The 22,446-nt window shown below is 48.3% G+C and overlaps 1 protein-coding gene across 4 annotated transcripts in view; it reads right to left on the minus strand.

Moving 5' to 3' along the window:
• Nucleotides 1-22,446, minus strand: part of MDGA1 (MAM domain containing glycosylphosphatidylinositol anchor 1) — a 140,066-nt gene that overhangs the window by 73,168 nt on the left and 44,452 nt on the right. For all 4 annotated transcript variants that reach the window (XM_027454015.3, XM_027454014.3, XM_013108791.5 and 1 more), the window contains exons 2-8: nucleotides 20,549-20,688; nucleotides 18,343-18,517; nucleotides 14,225-14,421; nucleotides 11,267-11,399; nucleotides 6,974-7,243; nucleotides 6,275-6,604; nucleotides 3,023-3,316 (exon numbers count right to left, since the gene is read on the minus strand). In XM_027454015.3, the coding sequence (XP_027309816.2) occupies nucleotides 3,023-3,316; nucleotides 6,275-6,604; nucleotides 6,974-7,243; nucleotides 11,267-11,399; nucleotides 14,225-14,421; nucleotides 18,343-18,517; nucleotides 20,549-20,688 (1,539 nt within the window). The remainder of the gene's footprint in view (nucleotides 1-3,022; nucleotides 3,317-6,274; nucleotides 6,605-6,973; nucleotides 7,244-11,266; nucleotides 11,400-14,224; nucleotides 14,422-18,342; nucleotides 18,518-20,548; nucleotides 20,689-22,446) is intronic.

The raw sequence follows: 22,446 nt of genomic DNA on the forward strand, positions 1-22,446 counted from the left end.
ATCCTGGAAAAAGGCTTGACAACAGCATTAACAATAGCATCGATATTATTAACAACAGTACTCTGCCCTTCCATGGCTATTTTTGTTCCAAGATTTCAAAGTGCTGTGTTTATTATGCCTCACAAATCCTCAAAGAGACAGATCAGTTTTATTCCTGCTTTAAAGATATAGGAAAAGACAAGAAATTGTCGCTCCGTGTGGCAGCTAGGTTCCCAGGAGTTCCGACAAGCCCAATGTCTCACTCTAACCAGTATATAACATTTCTTTATCTTAACCACAGAGCTATGAGGCTGCAAGGACTTTCACAAACTTATTAATCTTCCAAACCCCTACAGTTCAGACCAAGAAGTCGAGGGAACAGACCATCCAGCCTGTCAGAGAGCTGATGATAGAAAATTACTGCCTATAAGATAAAAGAAGAACAAGTTTTTCTGCTTGCAAAATAAAGAATAAAAAAAATAAAAAAAGCTTTTTTTTTTTCTTTTAGGGGAGGGGGGTATAGCTGACTTTTTCTTTTAGTCTTCTTTTTCTCTCTCTTTCCAATACTGCAGTGCAGTTGGCAAAGCCTATTTGTGGGCTAGTTTGCTACAGCACAGAACGATATGCATGAGGGTGAGGGGAGAAAAAGAAAAGAAAAAAGAAACACAGAAACAGGTTCTGACATCTAATCAGATCTGCTGTATTGATTTTGCAACTTTAGCTTTGGAGCAAATCAGAGAAACAGCCACATTATCACCCAGAATTCGCTCTTCCCTTGAGCGAGCCGGTTCAAAGGGAGCTCACGCAGGCACACACGGAGGCACGTCCGCATGCACACACACACACACGCACGCGGCCGCATGGATGCGCGTCACCCGCGCAGGCTCTCCGGTGGGAAGCGCTCATCACGGAGGCTGCAGAAGCCACACGATCCCCATTTCCGACAAGATGAGAATTCCAGAGCAAGCGAGCAGACTAATGAGCTCCCCGCGCTGCAGAGCAGCGTTTCAATTAACCACCGCGGCCCCCGCCGCCGCACCCAGCGCCTTCCAGCTGCCTGAACAAGGAGGAGAGGCACAAGCAGGGACTATGCTCTTTGTTGTTGGCTTTTTTTTAGGGGAACTGAAAGGGATATAAAGAGGATGGGGGCAATTCTTGCCCTACTTTCTTGCTCCACGGTTTGTTTTTCATGCCGCTGTTACCTGGGCTAGATCACAACAAAGCGTTGGTTGGCCTTGGGAAGAGCAATAGGAGGAATATGTTGAGTTGCTCTTTACAAAGAAGTTCATTGCCTCTTTGCCTTCTTGTGGGTCACATTTGGGGCTCCGCCCCACAACAGCTTCTGGTTTCTACCCACAATCTATTGCTCAGGGAGTCATGTCCTCCCCCTCCAGACCAAGATTCAGGGCTGTGCTTCCCCTCCAGACTACCTAGCAAAACTGGATTCAGCCCAGGCTGAACCCCTCCCTCTGCAAGGGCAATGAGAGACAGTGAGGACCACACTACCTTCAAACACCACCTCTGAACTGAGGACACCAGCAGATCTCATGGTTCTTTGCTCCAGAGTGAGATTTTGTTGCATCTCCCATCAGTTCTTGGGGTGAAAGAGTCACCCTTCCTGCTGTGTGCCTCTCCCAGCCTGCCTCCCAAAACAGCTTAAACCAAGACACTCATGTCCACCCTGCTTAGGGGAAGCTTCTCCATCCACACTTACCTTCACAGAAATCTGCACACATTTTTCTGTCCGTGTGCTGTGATTCAGCTGCTGACATGCTCCCAAATGGACAGACTGATCGTTTTAAAAGGGGGTTCTTTGAATATGCAAAGTGCTTGCAGGATCTGGCATATCTTTGTTACTGCTGTGCTCCCACCAGCTTGAATCAGCCAGCAGTATGCCTGCTTGCTGCAGACAGGTTATCTGCTCCGGTCTTGCTTCTCCTCTCCCCAGGGATCAAGCCGGGGAGGAGTGTGGCAGCGTGTCTAATGAGTGCTGCTGTGCTGTGCTGTGCGTGGATGCTCTGCAGTCACAGCCCAGAGACAGCATGCCTGGGTGCAAATTAACCTGCTCCCTACCATCCCACACCTGCCAGCTCCATGCAGCTCAGAGGATTTCAGCCATCCTGCTATCCCAACAGGATGAGGTCTTCAAGGGAGGGCTGTTCCTGCAGTCACTGCTCCTTCCAGACTGAGGCATTTCACCCTGCTGCCTTCACCCTGATTCAAAATCAGGAAGGAGACAGCACAGCCCCTCTGCTTCTGCCTGCCCTCAGCATGTCAAAACAGACCTTGACACCACAGGAGCACTCCTTTACCTGGAGGCGGGAACTGCTGCGGGGAAAAGATGCGGTCACCCAATGCAGACACCAGCAGCATCCCTCCCTCCACACTCACCTTTACGCACAGATATCACTGCCAAGCGGAGCTGCGAGTGTTACCCAGCACTGAAATCACTCAATACACCACATGCTAAGAATCAGTTTTCTGTTGCTTACAGCTTTGCTGCATGGAAACGGGGATTATGCAGTCCATAGTAGGGTCTGCCTACCTCTGCTTTTTTGGCAAAATGGTTCAGGCATGTCCAGAAGTGACAGCTGTGGGAACTTAGTTGCAGAAAGCGTTATGAGGTAGAAGTGGTGTCATTGACATTCATTTGCTGTCTTTTGAGTGCTTGACTTCACAGCCTTATTAATATGCCCTGAAGATATTTTGCACGTATGTTACGCACGCAAATGCACACCCTGCAAAGCTGCTGTTTTGCAGTCACCCACTGATCGGGAAATGGGAAGCATCGTGTACGAACACACACACAACACCCCTTGCATCACACTGCCTGCACGGTATCCTGCCCCTGCCTTCTGCAGCCAGGCCAATTAAATACAAACCGCTCAAAGGTCCCCAGACAAAAGAGACGTGTCGGCTCAGCCCAGTAAGAAAGGTCAGCCCTGCCTGAAAGCTGCACAGTGTGTCAGAGATGCTTAGCCCACACGCTTACGCACACGCAGGCATTCAGACCGGCGCCCCAGGACTGTATGGTTATACTCACACTGCACGTTGAGCTGCACCAGGGCTTCCCGGGGTCTGATGTTAAAGCCGTTGTACCTGGCTGTCTGACACTTATAGGTCCCGCTCATCTCTCGGCTCACACTCTCCAGGCGCAGCTTCCCATCGTATGTCTCCGTCGTCATTGTCCCTGAAGGCATGGGGGTTTCCTTATCTACCCGGGACCAGATGATGGGTGGCTTGGGCTTCCCTCGCACCTCGCACTGCAGCTCAGCCCTGGAGCCCTCCCGGACGGTGATGGTGGACTGACCCTTGGGGACACTGATGGTTGGTGGCACTAAAAGGGAGATAAGAAGGGACTGGTTTTACACTTAGTTTCCAGCACGTGAGGAACATTCTTGAGATGCCTTTGTCTGCATCACACCAACAGCCCTGAGAGCTGCTTAACTTGACTCTGGTCATACCAGTGCAACCCCTACAGGAACACAGTGCCCGTGTAAATCATCCTACAGGACCTGAAGCTGCAGGGCACCAAGGAAGATCCTGAGCTTCTCCAGGAATTGACCCCCATGCCAATGGAAAGTGCCAGCTTTACTTGAACATCCACCCAGCTCCCACTTCTCTGGATGAAAAATGCTCTCCAGCAGCAGGGCTAGCACTGATGAACCCCATATCAAACAACTCTTTGATCCATGTCTCCGTTTCTGGTCAGTGAATTTCCCAAATAGAACTGCAAACTTTTGACACAGAAATAGAAATTGTATCTACCAAGGCACCTAGTCCTCTTACACAGGTGAGACCAAAGCCAAGATTTATAGGATTAGTGTTTTGCAGACCTCCTGCCTTGCCAGACACCCATAATCTCTGTATACTTTACCTTGAGATACACATGTGCTGGTTATCTCTGGCTCACATGAGACAGGAATTCCAGTAAAGATCGCTTCTGTGCCTCCTTCCAGGCCAGACTGAGAATAGCTCACTGAGCCAGAACTGCTGCCTAGTTGGGGCTAGAGCTGATGGTACAGCAACACTCAAGAAATACCCAGATATCAGTAGGGAAAAAAAAAAACTTTGCTGATAAATAAAGCTAAAAAAACCCACAACACCAAAACAAACAATCAGGAGAAAAACAACCCAAGGATTGCAGCTAAAAGGAGCAGAGGTTTCAGTGGGAAGAAATTTGTTGTTCATGTCCCCAAGTCCACCAATACCCCTTCCCAGGAAGGGGAAGCTCATGCCAAAAAACATGTTATGTTGACATTTTATTTGTATTAGGCTTCAGAATTAACAGTTCAGCTAAAGCAACTATGGAAGCAATCGTTTTCTGAAAGCTCCTCTTTCAGCCCTTCAAGCTGACAGTGGCAACACTTGGATTGACACTTCCATAACCACAAGGGCTACGTACCTCATCTCCATTTAAAGAAAAGTTAAGGACTACAGCAGCCATAACAAGCTGTATTAGCTCAATTCTGCTCCAGCAAAGGAGATTGTGCTACAATAATTGCATACATTACAGCCCACAGCAGCTTTAGAGGAGATTTAGGATGGCTCCAGCCCCGTCTCCCGCAGCAGTGACCTCCCTGTGCAACAGGGAGGCCACATTTTCAATTTGCAACTCTCCCATGGGCTGGGGAACCTCATCACTCCCTGTCCTGAGCAGCGCCGCGGACGACAGCACTCTTGGTGCTGACACCGCCAGCAGCCGTTCACCTGGCGAGAGGCAATTTTCTCCATGGGGAAAAGCTGTAAATTGTATTTGGAATTTTATTTTTATTTTTTTTTTAATTAAAGCTTGTCTCCTCAGAGGCACTCAGTGGAAGCTGCCACCTTGGTGCGCACAGGCTTTGTTTGATGGGGAAACATGAAGCTGCCACTGCTGCTCTCCTGCACTTATCCTGTGCTCTGGGGAAAAGCCACTGGGTTTTTATTTAGGAGCCATGTGTTGGAAGTGGCTCAGTGACTGCTGCAGGGGATGCCGTGATCCAGGCAGCCTCAGCTGCTGCCCATGCTGCTTGGAGGGCTGCTCCAACAGGGAGGATGGTATTCACTCCCTTGGTCACCAAGTAGCTCTGCTGGACCAGATTGCTGAAGGGAGGCTTTAAAATGCCCCCCTCTGGCAGCAGCACCCATGTGAGCATGTGGGTCACCTCCACCAGGAGGGCCAGAGCTCAGAGCAGCTGCCAGTGCCTGTGGCCAGCTGGCTCCTGGGCCAATACCTGCACCAACAGACCCTGCCCAGCTCTGTGGTGGGATCATCCAGGGGCTCCCGGCCCTTTGCTGCCTCCTAGCCTGGTAGTGTTAAACACAACTGCACTCTGCCATCTAGTGATCTTGGGCAAAAAGGGTTGCTCCCAGCAGCGGCAGCCACACGAGGTTGGGAGACCCAGGTTTGCACCAGGACTGAGGGGTTGGTAGCAGAGGAAGCACCACCAGTGACATTTATCAGGTCTGTGGCTCAGTCCTCAGGCTCCTGCTGAATGTGGGTGCAGTCCCTTTGGGAACAGACAGGTCCCAGAGTTTCTGCTGAGAGACAGAGAGGTCCTGAATCCTCAAAGCAGTACAACAGCACTTTCTGCTGGGGTGCTGAAGCAAGCAAGGTCCAGAAACAACACTGGGACCAGCCTGACTAATGGGTTCATCACAACCAAGGACTGAGGACAAACTTCCAATGAAGGTTCAGGACAAACTCCATGGGCAGCTCATTGCCTCCAAGAGCCCTTACCAGACAACTAGCCCGATGCTGCTTTGTGCCATACCCTCAGGGTGACATGGATGTATTGAAAGGCAGAGCTAGACCCACCAACTTCTCCAGAAGCCAAAAGACAGCCCTAAGACCCTGAATTTTAGTCCCCACAGTGACCCACAAACACACCTATAGCTTAGTGCTGTCCTCACCAAGTTTTGACCCTCGATTTACAAGGAGGAGGCATTTATAACTCATGGACTTCTGCAGAGAGTGCCCAAGACAGACTGAAATTACAATCCCGTGAACGTTAAAGTTTTTCACAGAACTTGCTACGACTGATGATACCAATCTTCTGGCCACAGCTCTGAAAAAAAGGGATGTTCCTCATAAGCAATGCCAAAGAAAGCAAAGAGTTTTAATTCTCTTTTATTCCCTTCTAAGCAAAAGGACTTTTGAAATTTACTGAAATACCACCACCTCCGCTTTCTTCCTTCAGAACCTGGTTGCTTCTTTGAGCCGTCACACTCTAAACCTGTGGGATGGGGTTTGGGGACAGCTGGTGACGCCAACAGCTCCCCCAGGGTCCCCAGCTGCCACAGAGAGGCTCACCTGTCTCTGAGGAGATGTTCACCTCCACGCTGAGGTCAGGAATGGGTGCTCCCTGGAAGGTGGCCACACACAGGTAGGTGCCGTAGTCGCTGAACCTCAGGTCGATTATCTCCAAGCTGCAGGTCACAGGTGGGAGCTCGGGGTCATTCCTGGTGATGAGCAACCGGTCTGAGAACCTGGCTGGCTTCCCATTCTTGTACCAGGAGTAGACAACCTTCTCCTGGGGGACAGCATCCACGTGGCATGAGAGTTTCAAGTCCTGCCCTAACTGGATGGTCTCACTCTCTTTGATCACATCAGGGGTGATTTGGAACGTGGCATTCTTCATGGCTGGGATGAACACAGGTGCAAAACTATTTAGGGAGAGCAAAGTGTCTCACATGGCACAAGATAACAGCCCTCTGTTGCTCTGGAGGGCAACATCTCTGTGCAAAATGTGTCCTGAGACCTTCCCCAGCTATGCTCGTGCAAGAGATCCCCAGGGCTCACACCTGGCAGGCTGGGATCGTTTCTAGCCCAGGACAGTACTACAGCCTGGGATGAGGCTGGGAGCAGAGAAGATTGCATGACAGCTTCTCTAGAATACTGATCACTGTTAAGTATCCCACTCACCCTCAGCTGCACGAGAACAGTCAGGAGAAACGCAAGTCTGGCCCCTTCACCCAGAAAACCCACGCTACGAGAAAAAGAGCAACTTACACCGCACCAGCAGGTTCACTGTCTTCTTGGCTGGGTTCCCCACGTTGTTGATGGCTGTGCAGTTGTAGTAGCCGGAGTCCTCCACACGGATCCTCCAGATGGTGAGGTTGCCTCCTTGCACGAGGCTGTTGGGAGGCATCGGGCCGGGAGAGTGAGACCAAACCACCTCTGGCTGTGGGTCGCCGCCTGTCAGAGAGCACTGCATAGTGATGTTGTCACCGGGGTTGACCACCAACGTCTCATTGACCGACAGTTTCAGAGCAGGTGGGGCTGGAAGAGGACCAAGAGACACTGCTGAGCTTAAAAAGGACCCACCCACTCACCTGTGCACAGCTTCATACTGCCTGGGATTTGTTCATCAAAGCCTTCACCACGCACCTGGCCTGGGTAACTAAGAGCCTGAAACAGAGGACCAGAACCTGTCTGCACCATAACAGACCACAAAGAGCAACTCCACAGGTGTCAGATACAATCTTGTATAGACCTGTGTGCTATAGACCAAGTCCCGGGGATGCTCTTTCATGCACAACTGAACAACTGGGAACGATTCGAAGTGTCTAGACAACCTTCCCTTTGAATCACCTAGTACGTGGCTTTGGCTTATTTTACTTCTGCACCCTTCTCACTACACCCCCCTCCATGAACTGATCCAAAAAAACCCTCCCTTTGTATTCTCCATTTCATCCCACGACAAGCCTTTTAAAGCCCTTGTCAGCATCATTGCTTGCTCCATCCAGACAGCGCTGAGAAAGTAGCGGTCCCCAGCACAAAGGCGGGGAGTATGTTTTAAGTAACAGCCATAATAATGCAAAATAAGACAATGTTCCATATTCATGAAGCCTGATTTAACAGCATCATTATTTCTGCCTCTCCTCTCCCCGGACCCTGTGTTAATGAGCTGTGCTGGATTGGTGTTGGATCTCTGAATTACAGCCCGTACAAACAAGGCGAGGAATGCTCTCCACTCAGTACCCGCACCATCATTTAGCTGCACCACTATCTCTAAGCTGGAATATTGTTTTGGTGCACCAAACCTGGTGTCCTCTCCCCAGCCACGGCACATGGTATTTGTGCTAGATGTAGCCAGTTTGTGCCTATGGATGAGGGCAACTCCTCTGCCACCTGCACTGGGTGTTTTGGGGCTTGTGTTGGAGCCTTTGAATTCGGAGAGGCCACAGCCCGAACACAGAGCTTTTGACAGGCTTCTCTGCTGGACTCTTGGAAACTGTCTGAAGTTTAATGCTCACTAAGCAGCAACACAGAGTTGTGCTCCCTTTTTGGGTGCTGGCTGGTTTCATGAGATGTGGTGGAGCCTGGGGAGGCAGCAGCTCAACAGGTTGTGGTTGGGCAGGACACTTCTGTGGTAATGGGAGCTGATACCAGTAGCTGCTCCTGCCCTCTAACACTGAACAAGTCTCAGATAAAGGCACAGACAAGCTGAAAGATGCAGCATCTTGCCTGGGGACATCCTCACATCCCCTTCAGAGCTATAGAAAGACTGAGACCAGCTTATGTTGAGAGAGAGGATGTCAGAGTTGGGGAGGAGGAACCAGAGTTCCTGCAGGCTTTGGTTAAGATTTCAGGATCTTGTGTTGTTTGATGTGCACATATCTGACCAACACTCATCTTGCTGAGCAGTGACACGTTCTGGGCAAGGCAAAATGGAAAAGAAGTGACAGGTTGGGCAAGCACTGCCTCAGGGCAGGCTGTGTGTGCATGCAAAAGGAGAGGGAGGCAAACTGCAAAGCAGCCACGCGCTCGGCTTGAGGCAGCGAGCTCCCAAAGCGTGTCCCAAAACCGAGCCCTGGCTGTGGCAGCCTGCACAGGCTCCCACTCCCACTCCTGTCAGCAGATAGAGGTTAACATGCCGCAGACATTGTTATGCAGGAGATGAATCTCATTTATTTGTAACCTGTGGCAATTCCTTTTGTTCTTGGCTCAGAAAACCTGCTGGCGGAGTCTGCCGAGAAGCAAGGGGACCATTAAAAACAAAGAGTCGCTTTCAATTCCCTTTGAAGTCCAATTTGCTGCAGTAAAACTGCAGGAAAATTAACCAGCTGGGCTGCTTAATTTTGCAGAAATCAAGGAAGGGGAAAACATCGGCCCAGCCTTGTCGGAGCAGGCGATGACAGCCCGGTGCCGAGCCAGCCCCGCGATTCTGCGGGACCCAACCTGCTGCTCCAGAGCCACACAAGGGCAGGGGGACAGAGCAGGAGCAGGGAAAACCACCTTCCCACCAAGGCTGTAGGCTGAGAGCTGGTTGCCTGCTGCAAGGGGCACGCTGCTGACACTGAGCTGGGGAGAAGCACATCTCCACACCGCAGACTGTGGTCTGTCCAAAGTGAACCACCTAAGGAAGAGCAAACAAACTGGAGGAGCAGATTCCCTTGGCCTGACATGCCACGACCCAGCGGCTCCTCTCAAAGCCCACTGTGGCTGGGTCTATAAATATTTAAGAGATCAATTTCCATGCACCTCGGTGCCCTTTGGGCCTTCCTCAGTTACAAAGGCAAAGGCATCCTGAGAGAAGCTGCTCAGCATGCTGGGCACAGCCGAGGCTATGGAGGTTGCTAATGCATGAGCACAAGAGAAAAAGAAGAAATCTATACATAAAAAAAAAAAATAAAAGGAGAGAATTAAGACTTTTCTTTAAATATGTTCTTGTCTACGCACAACAATACCTGCAGGTAAGTGAGCCAGATAACATTTCATGTTAAATATGCTCCTGTTATTTAACACAAACCCTCCTTTCTGTGTAACACCAGCTCATTTTCGTGGGTAGCTTTTAATACAATTTGCTAGGAACACGTATTCCGTAGTCCCTTTGAGTTTGTGGTGTCAGGCTCCACTGTAACTGTGTATAAATATGCATTTACAGCTAAATAACATGAAAGAAGAACTAGATGTATGTGCTGCATGGGCCAGGTTCAGAGCTTTGGTAAGTACCCTAAGAAGTTGGTGTGAATTCAGCCATATGCTGGCTTCTGATCTGGCAACAACTTGAAAATACATTTTCCCTGTTAACTCAGTAAAGGGATTGGATTGAAATGAAGGATACTTTCCGTGCGCTTGGGCTGGCAGGGGGAACAGGGTATGGAGAGAATTTATTTATTTATTTTTAATTCTTCAAATGTAAAGCCACACCATGAAAGAACAGCTGCCTGAGATCCCTTTCTACACCTCAAGCATAGGTTTTTAAAGGGAATATTCCTGCATTCTCTACAGTTCCCTCCTGAGAAAATCTCAGGCAGTGATGTGAGCTGCCTGAGATGTGCTCACAGGGATCTTACCACTGGAAGAATTTTTTTTTCCCAACATTAGCTATATTTCACTTTCTTAAGCTTATTATTTTTCTTCTTTCCACATAAAATGAAACAACTACTGTTCAGCACCCTGGGCTCAGTCAGATCAATAAACATAATTTATACAGTATCAACAATATCCCATCAACAGTTGGCAACATCAAAAGAGTTCTGTTTACACTGCACAAAGATGACACCAGGGATACAAACTGCTTTGTGCTACATTAGAGAGAGGTGAATAATTCAAACAACTACATTGCCTTTCTTTCTGATCATGGAATACCCCAGAGCTGGAAGCGATTTCCTGACATTTACTTACTATTTGAAAATATTTGACATATGTGGGGACTTTGTCATGCTTTATTTTTTTTTCATGTTAAATGGACAGTTTGCAGTCAGGTCCTTGCAAGTGTTTGGTATGTGATTTTGGCTATCTGTGGGTTATTGCAAGTCAAGCAATAGGCACCAAATTGATTTTGTTCGCAATTGGAGGCATGCTCAGGCAGTGCCAGCATGGATATCAGCATGTGTGTAGTTGTAAGATTTAATTATTGGGAAGGCAACGGAGATATTTGCTTTCCAGAAACATTGGCACCAGCAGGACCCCTGGGCTGGGAGGCGCTCTGAGCGCAGCCTTGCAAACCAGGCCAGAATCACACGTGAATGAATTATTTGTAAGGACTTCTGCAGCATCTGCCCTGCTCCAGACTGTATCAAATCTATTTTTAAAGTCACTTAGAATTATAAATAAATAAAACAGCATCTGGATTAAAAACTGCGTTGTACTTCAACACCTACAGGTAGTCTGCTTCAGTGATCACACAGCAGGCCCGGCCAAGGCACCAGCTAGAAGAAATTGAAGTATTCCTGGCCACAAAACTTCTGCATTAAGGATTTACAACCCTAGCAGCCACACATGTGAACTCGAGGTGGTTGTCTCATCACTGTGGGCCTGGAGAGGCAATGGCTGCTCAGCAGGCCATTACATTACCTGTGGTGTTTGTGAGCTGGAAGGTGATGGACTTGTCAGGGATGCTGCAGACGTTGCGGACAGACACCTGGCACGTGTAGCTGGCATAGTCCTGGGGCCGCAGGTTCTTCAGCTTTAGGACTTTGGTTTCACCCTGGGAATTGGGAGGAAAGAGGGAAGGAAAGACACAGGTGTACAAAGCTCAGCTCATCATTGCGAGCCCATCCCCTGGCCCAAAGGCTACCAGCAACAACCACTGAAACACCATGAAGCTGTGCAGGCTCCAAGCCCTTATAGCTCTATACAAAGGAGACACAAAGGGTTTGCAGTGATAGATAGGGTTTCTCAAAACACCCAGCAACTGACTGTCATATAACCTGAAAGCAGCGCTGAATGGGTCTAGGCATAATTTCTTGTCAACTGCTGTCAGAATCATCTCGCAGAATGCGAAAGGCCTTGAAAGTCCAAGAACAGGCCCTGATCTCATGCCGAGATGTCAGTAGGAGCCCAAATGAAGTCAGTGGGGTCTCAGCATTGCAAAACCAAAGTAAACGGGAGCAGATGCTGGCCTAAATATGACATGCTTAACAGTTAAGCTTTAAAAAATTGCAGTGCAGGAAAAAAAAAAAAAAAAATAATTCAGAAAAATATTCAAATAACCCTCCCCAACCTTTCTGATCTCCTTTCTCCAGATTCTAATCTCATTTATGCTGGCATAAATCCAGAGTGCCTGCACTGACTTTGATAGCCTTTTCTCGTACTATGGTAACAAACAAACAAACACAAAAATCACTCGCTAACACTCCATCAGTTACTGGCATGTAGAAACAGAATAAAGTTGTTAAATTAACAATAGATGTGTTCTGTAAATTTTTATTTATGGAATGCGGAAAGCTCTGAGATGCATCCTGTGGTTTGCACACCCTGCAACTCATATGTCTTCCCACGACAGCTTGTCGCTGCTGTTCTCCTTGTGTTTGTCTAAATCTCTTTTGGAGAAACCATTCCGTAATTGCCTGCAAATGTGAGAAGGTGTCAGCACGACAAATCCTCTTGAGACAACCTCAAGGGACTGGGCGATGAGCTCAGGCATGCTAATACGTGGAGAACAAGGATCTGAACTGAGTAAATTAGAAAGATAAATACCTAGGAGACCAATAACCCCACGGAAGTCCTGTCCCCTGAGATCTGTTGCTACACCACACAAATGATGGCATTTACAATGTGCACGTCAGCTGGTGACCTACACTGTCGTATGTATCCATTTTATTGATTAGTAAATGTTGGGTAAATGTGTATAAAACTTCAGTGTAAAGTTTTGAAAAGCTTAAACAGCAAAGTGTTCATGTCCTTTTTATTGTGAAGGCCTAACCAAACCTGACACTGCTACCAGCTTCTCTGGCCTGACTCTCAGACCACAGTACCCCTATGAAGGGTGTTTTGTTAAACATAACTGATTTGAGCTCCAGCAAGGTTTGCTGTAGGGGTATGTTTTGCCTGACTTTAGCTCTTCTTAACCCAAACTCACAGATTTATGCTGGTGCGAGCAGGAGGACTCAGGCACGCCTGAGTGAGCACAGCTGTCCTAACACCCACCCCAGAGCTGGGAATGACCCATGGTGGCAGGAGCATTGCCTGACAGGAGCTGCAGGACGCAGGGTCATTTACTTGTTAACGAGGCACCACAGTAAAATTCTGCTGGATGTTTTGTTTAGCTTGAGAAAATGTCTCAACTCTTAGGATATCTCCTCATTAAGCAGTATCTCCTGTTAATCACAGTGAGCTTAATGAAAGCTGAAAGTGCCCATGGTGGCTTCTTCTGAGGCCAGGGATGTCCTGCTTTGATGCTGCATAGCACTGGACAAGGCAAAGCTCTCTGGAGGTCCAAACAGCAGCCCTGACCTACAGTATTTCTGCAAATCTGCTGCAAACCAGCATCTCTGTGCTCTGTCCTAATCCCCCTACACGTTTCCATTCAGCTGCCCATTTCCACAACCTGCAGAGATGGCGCGTTTCAATAAAACATGAACACGACTGCATTAACTGAAAAGTTGCCTGGGGCACCGCTCAGAAATCAAACTCAGCCACAATGTGCTCAGGGCCCAGCTTTGGGAGCACAGGAGAGCAGAATGGTGTGTGGGATGAAAGGGGCACCCTGGGGAGCTGCCCTCCCCTCCTCACGCTGCCTAGTGGTCTTCCAAAAGCGCTAGGGCTGGTTGACATCTGAAGGATACTCAGGGTTATAGCACGGCTGAGGATAACATGCCCAAGGTGCTTTGGCAAAAGAAAAATCCCTTCAATCACCCACTGCTTTGTCAGGCTAGTGACTGTGAAGGAAGTGGCATTCAGAGGGGTAACACAGCTGTGCAGGGACAAGTCCAGCACAGGGGAGCAAGGGAAGCAGAGAGCATGACACCTTGCCACGGGATGACAGTCACAAAGTGCCCAGGCAGTGTGGCTGCCTCTGGTGCTTGTAGGCATTAGAAAAAACTCTTCATCATTTGCCTCAGCGAGCCCACAGCAATTCCTGACATGGGCTCACACTGCTAAATATGGAGCACTTTCCCTTGTTTATGGAGCTTGGGTGCTTGTTGAAGTAAAAAGTAGCACTGAGAGGAGAGGAGGCCTTTTTTTATTATTATTATTATTTTTTGCTTGGAGAACAGTCTCAGCCATCCAACAGTCATGTAAATTCATTAGGGAAACTGTGGTCTGCTCTCAGGGAGCATGCCAAAAGGGGAAGGGATGGCAAGCCAGGGACTTCTAGGCTGTCGTGCTCCCTCCTGCTGCTCTTTCCCCCTGAGAACCTGCATACAGAAAAAGGTACCACGGCTTCTGGAGCCAGTGCTCCTTCGAACATCCACTACCCTCTCCCCAGCATCATAACCCACACGCAGAGAGAAACACCATCTGCTGCAGAGGGCACCATATCACACCACGATGCTCATCACAAGCTGGTGGAGGTTTGCTTTTTTTCACCTGTGTGTAGAGGGGTTCATAGATGTCCACACCGTTGTCCTGACTGTGGGACAGCGTCTCAGCTCCCCGTTTCCATATGAAGCGAGCTGGCGGGTTGGAGTTGACGGTGCAACGGAGGAAGACGGTCTTCTCCTGGTAGAAGCTGCCACGTACATCGCTGATGGTCTGGTGAACGGTGAGAACAGGCTCATCTAGATCTGGAAGGAAGGCAAGGAGGGCCGCAGCAGTTGTTAGTGAAGCTTGGTCTGCCTGTGCAGCCTGCAGGGTGGATGAAGCTCCAGGGGCCATAAGGGAGAGGGGAAGCTCCCACACATTTGGCCAAGGACAACTGCTGAGTTCAGAGCTGATCTGAGGGCAGGTAACACAAACAGTATCTAAAGGGAACAGACAGGAGAAGCCAAAATTCTCCCGCTCACCACACAACATTCAGAGAATAGGAAGCACCCTCTGGTTGACAGATCCCATGTGATCCTCCAGTAAACTGGCTGCCTGACACACATCTCTCTGACAAGTGGGCTGTATCACCCTCCTCAGAGACATCCCACACCCCAAATCACCATTCTCCACTTCAGTGACAGGCCACAAGGATCCCCAGTAACTCTACTCCATCCTCATTTCCTCTGCTCCCACTTTGCACTTCTCAGTGCCCTCCTGAAATCACATGCCCAAGTTGTGAGATGCCGACACAAAAGACATGACAAACCTTCAAGTCAAGGGATGAGAGTAGAAACCAGGTCAAGATCAAGGTCCTACATAGGAACAAGTCTGGTGGGGTGCCACAGGAACATGAGATGCAAAACATAGTGACAGGTGTGCACAATTTCCCTTGTTTTTCCTATTAAAGTATCCTCTGTGTATTTTCCCCTTTCCAAGGTTTGCACTGACTCTCCCTCTTCAGTAGCTTCTACTCAATACATCCCTACCACCCACCCCTAAACTGATCAGATTCCTTTCTCCCTTTACAGAAAATACTCCCTCCTTCACCATACCTGCACCAGACACTAGCCCTCATGATCAGATCAATGGTTATCAATGACTTCACTTGCAAGGAGGAGGTAATAGCTCTGCAGGGAACATACTTTCTCCCTCTACCCAGGGCACGCTGCTCCCCAGAGACTGCCTTCCTGCTAAAAAGGGAATCGTTTTCTAGGGCTTTTGCACCAGCCACCACTGTTGAAACATCAAGGAAACATGGGGAGAACCTCAGAGGAGGTGGATTTCCCTTCTTCCTGAGCTACTTTGAGATTGATTAGGGTTAAATGTAAAGATCCCACTTTATGAGATGGAACCAGCTAGCTCCCTAAAAATGAAATCTGCCCCAATGCCCTTAAACATGCCTTGTAAAGTGCCTGTTGAGCTCAGTGAAACAATCCTGTGCTTTCAGCAGCCTTATGACCCCGTCTTCAACTGCAAGAAAGCTGAAGCACATGCATCCATTATGCCCTTGTGTTGCCAACACTATCTTCTGCGCACAGTAGCAGAGAGGACGCAGACATGTGCCTATCACCTCCAGCCCTCTCATGTCACCTAATTTTCAAGATATTTTATTCTAGAGATTTGCAAGTTTGTAAGTCTGGCTCCCAGGAAGGAAGTGGAGGTGCAGAGATGAGTTCCTGTTAACGTGTCATCCAAATAACGTATGTTCTGTGCTGAATCACAACTGTTAAGTGGTGGATTTGCATATTTTAATGAGGTGTATGCTTGGTAGACAGCACTTGTAATGGGACACAAGATTTGTTGGCTTGACCATACCATAGCTCAGAGAGATGAGAAGAGCTATTAACTGAATGTCGACAAGAAAAGAGGAAAAAAAAAAAAAGAAAGAAAGAAATCGGGAAAAAAATGTAGAAAACATATAAAGATGGAGAAAAATGGCCCCTCTACATAAAGTGCTCCTTCTATATGTCCATAAGATAACTGAATTTCTGAATTTTACATCAAATTCTCTTGGACCAGGTCTTTGGACACAGGTTTTCCTCTTTGCCCCTTCTTTATTCCTTAATCCCCCTTTATTTGTTCCCACTTTCCAGGAGCAAGTCTGTGGCTAGTATCCCTCTGAGGCCCTATTTCTCAGAAGGATGCAAGGCAAAGCACTTCCCTTACCCATCAAAGAAGATGCTCTCCATTCAGTTCTGCTGACTCCCAGCTACTCCTCACACAGAAAATATCTTCCTTTTTCCTGCTAAACCTTTCCCCCTTCAAATCTTTCAGCCTTCTTTAATAGCAGTCAGCTCTAAGCCTAGTCCTCCTGAGAAAAGCTAAAATAAGACCTACGACAGTATACATGTCCTTGATGTACGAGTAACGCCACTGATGTCAGTGAGCTGCACAAATGATAAATTTGGCCCAAGGCTGCTCATGGAGATGATCACATGGGATGTTTCATGTGCAATATAAGCTTGTAAACATCCATTCTTCCTTTCTCTTTCCTTTCCCTCTCTCCCACATGGAAATACTCCACACGGCAGCTGTCTCTCTGCCAGTGCCTAGCCAATACTTTAAAGCCTCACTCAACATACAGTTGGAGCAAAGGAATAACTTGCTACACAGGTTAGTGCTTCGGTATTGATATCCTCTTGGCACCAATGATGCTCTCCACACAATCTGGCTGTCTAATACTAAAAGAATGAGTGAGGACTAGCACTGGCTGTCAAGGACACCAAGGTCCACATGAGAGTGATTACTTACCTCTAACGACAAATCAGGATGTAGGGAAAAGAGGGGTTTGTTTTCAAACTCTGGTTCATTCAGATGAAGGTTGTCTGGGTGAGCGTTCAACAAAAACTGTGGCTGTTCCTATGTGTTCCCTTGTACTTACTGCAAATACCAGCAGAAAATAGACTCTCCTCCCCAAAAACCAAGTGAGCAGAACAGAGGTGTGTTACCAAGTCCATCTGCAGAGTAGATGTTAGTATGAGAAAGCCCTTGGCCACCCCATTAGCCCCATAGTTCTACAGGTCAGAGCTGCACGAGGGACCACGGGATGCTACATCACTCTAGCTCCAGTCTGCACTCCAGAAGTAAAGGGAATGCCTGCAGGCCGTAAGGAGAGACTCATGCCACAGTTCTGTTCCTATAGACACAGGCCCTGGCAAGGGGTCATACTGAGGACTGAGAAAAACAAGTTCCTTTTGTTACAGAAGGCTATTGTACACTGCACCTCAGCACAGAGGACTGTCTTCCTAAAAGGGCCTTGAGAACAGGGGGTGATGGGTTAGGAGAGTTCCAGCTAATTATTATAATTTATAATAATTTGCATTTTTTTTTTTAACATCAACCTCTTGCTGGCTAGGCCTTCTCAGATGATGTGAGCGAGGAGAGGGATTTCGTGTTAACAGAACTGGAGGAAACTGGAACAGTGTGGATAGTTGAGGACAATGAGCAGAATCATAATATTCCTCTAGAGGCCAAATTTCCTCAAAAGTTGCCTAGACTTTAAATCTCCAATTCCCCCTAACAGGGGGTATGTAATAAGTCTAATTTTCCTCCCTTTTGATGGCAACAGCCCCAAAATAAACATTAAGTCAGCACAGGAAACTATCAAATCTTGGGGTGCAAGGTGGCATCGCTAGGACACAAGACAGACAGGCATTTCAAGCAGCCAGAGGAATGTTGCGTCACTGCTGAAACTGTGGGATCCTCAACAGATTCCCTCACATTTACCCCTTCTCAACACAGCTTTCTCAGGTGTATCCCAGAATTTTTTGCTCTGTTTCCACCACACTGTATTTAGCAGTGGCACTGGTTTCAGGAGTGCTCCAGGCACCTGAGGCACTACTGATTCCAAGAAGCAAACCAAGGCTTGTTCAAAATGAAGACAAAGAAAGCAGAAGCCATCTACAACGCCACATGCCACACAAGTGCTAGGTACCCCTGGCAGTGACAGATATCACAGCACTTAGATAAGAGTGGTCCACGTGGACAGGCAGAGCCATCTTTTTCCCATATGGACCTGATCTCCTAGGGAAAACAGACCCTGGGGACACCACAGTAGTCCCTTTGCTCCTGAATGAGATGCGCATAGTCCTAGGGCAATGCAGCTCCCTACCGGCCCCGCAGCAAAGCAGAGACACGCAGTAGAACTGTGGGAAGGTCTGGGTTGCCGCTAAACGACTTACACTGCACATCTACTCGAATGGACTTGATGGCTGGGACCCCAACCCCATTTTCTGCTTTACAGTAATAGCGGCCCCCCTGCAGCCTTTGGATCTTCTCAATCCGCAGGGTCTCGTTAAGCACTGACGTCTCTTGGAATTTGTCCGATGCGCTGCCAGCAGTTTTGGTCCATCTCACCTGCACAAGAAGAATGAGGGTAACACAAACTGTCAGTGGCACAAGCCAGAGATCCCAAAGAATGGCTGCAATCACTTTTCTCCTTCTCCTTTTCCTCCCCAGTCAGTCACAAAAGCAGTCCTTACAACACCACTAGACCTTACTAAAGTTCAGCGGCTGATCTCAGTATGTCTCAGTAGACCAGCTGCTAATTCTGGCCCATTGCCAACCCCCATGTCCTAACACCTGGGATAACCCTTCAGTTCACCCGGACACACACTGCACATTCACCACTCTGGTCCTGCAAATCCCAGCAATTTGCTTAGTTTAATACCACTACATGCACAGCACAAGACTTTCAGCATTAAGCCTCAGGATCCCACATGGCTAGCAGGCCACGAAGCTACAGCAGACATCAGCTCACACCTACAGGGCTTTTATTGCTGTCAGCACCCTTTCATCTTTCTCTGGACAGCAATGTTATTTCTGTTGTTTGCTTTTCCAAGAGTTGAAACCGCTGTTACTATCTGGCTCTAGCCTCCTTCCCACAGGGAGCCCCATGTATGTTATTTTTTAAAAGTCATTCTTCTGCAGTACACAAACTTTTACCTTGATTTGGAAGCTACACAAAAAGAAAAGGGGAAAAACCCTTTTAGATTACAGTCTGTCTTGCATTTTTGGCCGTATGTTACATGTCTTAAGATCCTGGCTGGTGGGAGCAACATAGTGGCATGGTATTTCATGGTGAACAGTGGCAAAAGAACAGCACTACTAAAGACTGAAGGGTATTTCTTATGTCTGTAACAAGGTATAGTCCAAGCAGTGGAAGTACAAGCTTGCTCTCATTTTCTGCAGCCCAGACAACAGAAGAGCGAGGCAGCTTTCCTCAGCCCATTGGTGCCCTATATCAAAACCTGCCTTCTGAAGGCTGGTGACTCTGATGGTCTCCCACAGTTGTGCCATCTAGATTCTGAGGCAGAGATCCAGCAGGTTCTGCCAACAGAAAGGAGACTGATTTTCATTCAACTTTGGCCATGGATGAGAAGGACCAGATACCTTGACCCCATATCTCAAGCTTTGCTTAAAGCTAACTGCCACCACCTGATTGATGCTGATGCTCTAGAAAGAGCAGGGGTGTCTAAATCCCAGTCCCAGAGCACCAGGCTGAGCAGATTTTTGGAGCTAATGACCATGGATTTATTTAGTCTTTGTAGGCTTATTATGAAATTGTCTGAGGGCCTCAGGACTCTCATAGTCTCATGTTTGCAAGGACACTTCAGCCAGCTCTTTAATCTTTCTAATTTCAATCTCATTTAAGTATTTTGGCCACATTTTCATGCTTTAATGACTGGCTGATTGAAGGGAAAAGAAAAGATTAAACAAAGGTTAGGAAAAGAGCTTAACTGTGGGAGAAATCTATCCATGAGGAGGGAGGGCAGAAATAGGACACGTGCCATGTTTTATGTACACAGGTCCCAGCCTCCCTGGTCACGCCTGGTTCTACACTCTAGTGTCTCCCTTGTGTGTCTGGGCAATGACAAGCCGCAGTGTTGCCCACTAGCATGCTGTCTGCATCAGGCTCTGCTCCAGAAATCTCTCTGACTACTCAGGCTCAAATCCCCACACCCTGCCAGCACCTTCCCACGTGTTCAACATCCGTAGGCAGGGCCAGACCTACCATCTTCCTCCTTTCTAATGTACACAGCTATCATCAGAGTGACTGTCAGGATTGGGGAAGGGGGCCAAGAAGGTGCACATATCATACTTGGCTCCCTTGAGTGTATTCTGTCACATCCAGCCTCCCAGGACACACCATCTGCCACTCCTATGATGCTCTGTCCTGGAGCAGGCAGACCCATGCTCTGGCCCTTCACATACTGAAGACCACTAGAAGTTCTGGCTAGGCTCCCACAAAATTCTTTGGACATATTCCTTGAAATCAAGGCTGGCTTCATACCTTAAACAGGACTTGTGTTATAGGGCATCCCTACTTGACTCCAACATGTAAGATGAAGCTGGGCACCCTGCTGACAGGCCAGGCTGAAAGCTTACCTGTGGCCGGGGATGTCCTGTGACCAGACACTGCAGGACTAACGTGTCCCCCTCCCGAATCGTGTAAACACGCTCGCTGATGTTGTCCTCCTTCACCACGCACGCCTGCCCAGCATGGATGATTTGGGCCTGAGCAGGAGCTGTGGGGAGGAAAGAAGAGGTAAAGAGGGAAACAAGTAGCACCCCAGGCCCTTGGCCCAACACCCGTGGTGGCTGTTCCCACAGCAGGGTGGAGGAGCCACCTCTTTGAACCACAGAGGGGAAAAGCCAGACAGTGCTGTGCACGAGACACAAATGTCTCAGGAAATGGAGCACTGAGAGCTCTTCCCCATCTCCTGAGGGGCTGGTATCAACTCTTAATTTAAATCCTTTGGTGCTGTTGGGATTAGCAGCTCTAGGCACTGAATGCATGTGGAGCTTTCCTAAGGCCTGCACAGTGTCCTGCACAGGCTTGAGGACCAATGCCTTCCTGCTCTCACCTCGCCCAGAAACAAGCATACACAAGCGGTTAAAGCTGGGACCTGGCCAAATCACATCTGCTCTGTCTAAAACAGGCCTGGCAGCTGTGATTTACCATGCAGGGGAGCATAACAAACAGCACCTATGTCCCACTGCAGCCCTGACCAGCAGCAGGAAGAGAGAAGCTGTAGGAGAAGAGGATTAAATAAAGCAGCTCTAGAGGCCTGCACGAGCAGGCCTCAGCTCCCTACTCTGAAAGCGCCTGTGTGATCACCAAAGCAGCTGAGATGTATTGAAGGTGACTGCGCAGCCCGATGGGACACCCGTGCTTGTTCGAGGGGAAAACTCCAGTCACACTTCAAGGAACAGAGAAACCCACAAATGTGTCTAAGAACCAGTACCTCAGTGACAGTCCCCCTGGGATGCACTTCCCCATCGTGCTACAATGCTTCCAGGTGACTCCAGAGCTGCAGCTCGAGTTCCCATTAGTGAAATACAATGCAAACGAACCAGCCACTGAGGAGGCGATCAAAGGCTTTAAAGCAAAGAGCCTTCATGAGCCTTCTGAAACAAGCACTGCTTTTTCCACAGCCTGTTAAAGCTGAACTGAGCACCCACTTTTTCAAAAAGGTTAGCTGAACTTCAAGACTACTTTTTTGGATTTTTTTTTGAAAGCATATTTTTGCTCTGCCACAGGCATGACCAAAATGCTTTAAACCCACCCAGCTGGGAAATGGAAGTGCTCAAATTTATGCTGGTTTCATCCACCAGCAACACAGACTAAGGGCAGGCTGGGCTTGGGCAGCAGAGAAGATCTGCCTTTGAGGTCGGCCTCTACAAACGGGTGTCACCACATTGCACTGCTCCCTGAGCAGCAGGGACACAAGAACAGCCCCAGGGCTAGTGGGGAGCATGCTGCTCTCACTGCTAGGATTTTCCAGCCTGCCACGGCCATCAGCACGCTGGCAGCAGCACTGCTCAGAGAGCAAGTTACTCCTTTTTGCACCTCTTCCTTCCAGCTTAGTGCCACTTCGTTGGCAAAATCGTTTTGGCCTTTTGCTACCCTAACTATGGCTAAGTGAAGCAATACATTTATTTGAATAATATGATGGCATAAACATAGACAAATCCCTCAGCTTTTCCCATCTGCAGGGCTCATGGGAACGTGCCTACCGTCACTTGGACACCATGCAATACTAAAACCACTTAGCAGGTGAGTGACCTTCCCTGCCTCAATGGCAGAAGATCCTTGTTAAAACAGAAGAAAGAAGAAATCAGAAATCTGTGTATGAGCAGGTATACACGTGCATATGTATACACTTATTAAGTAATACAGTAACTTATCAGGAAAAGACATCATGATTGCTTGTCAAGTGAACAATGGCAGAGGAGCAATCCAGATGAACATGTAACCTTTGCCAATACACCTGAATCCAAAA

Source organism: Anas platyrhynchos, chromosome 3, assembly GCF_047663525.1.
Source record: "Anas platyrhynchos isolate ZD024472 breed Pekin duck chromosome 3, IASCAAS_PekinDuck_T2T, whole genome shotgun sequence".
In the NCBI taxonomy this organism is placed as follows: domain Eukaryota; kingdom Metazoa; phylum Chordata; class Aves; order Anseriformes; family Anatidae; genus Anas; species Anas platyrhynchos.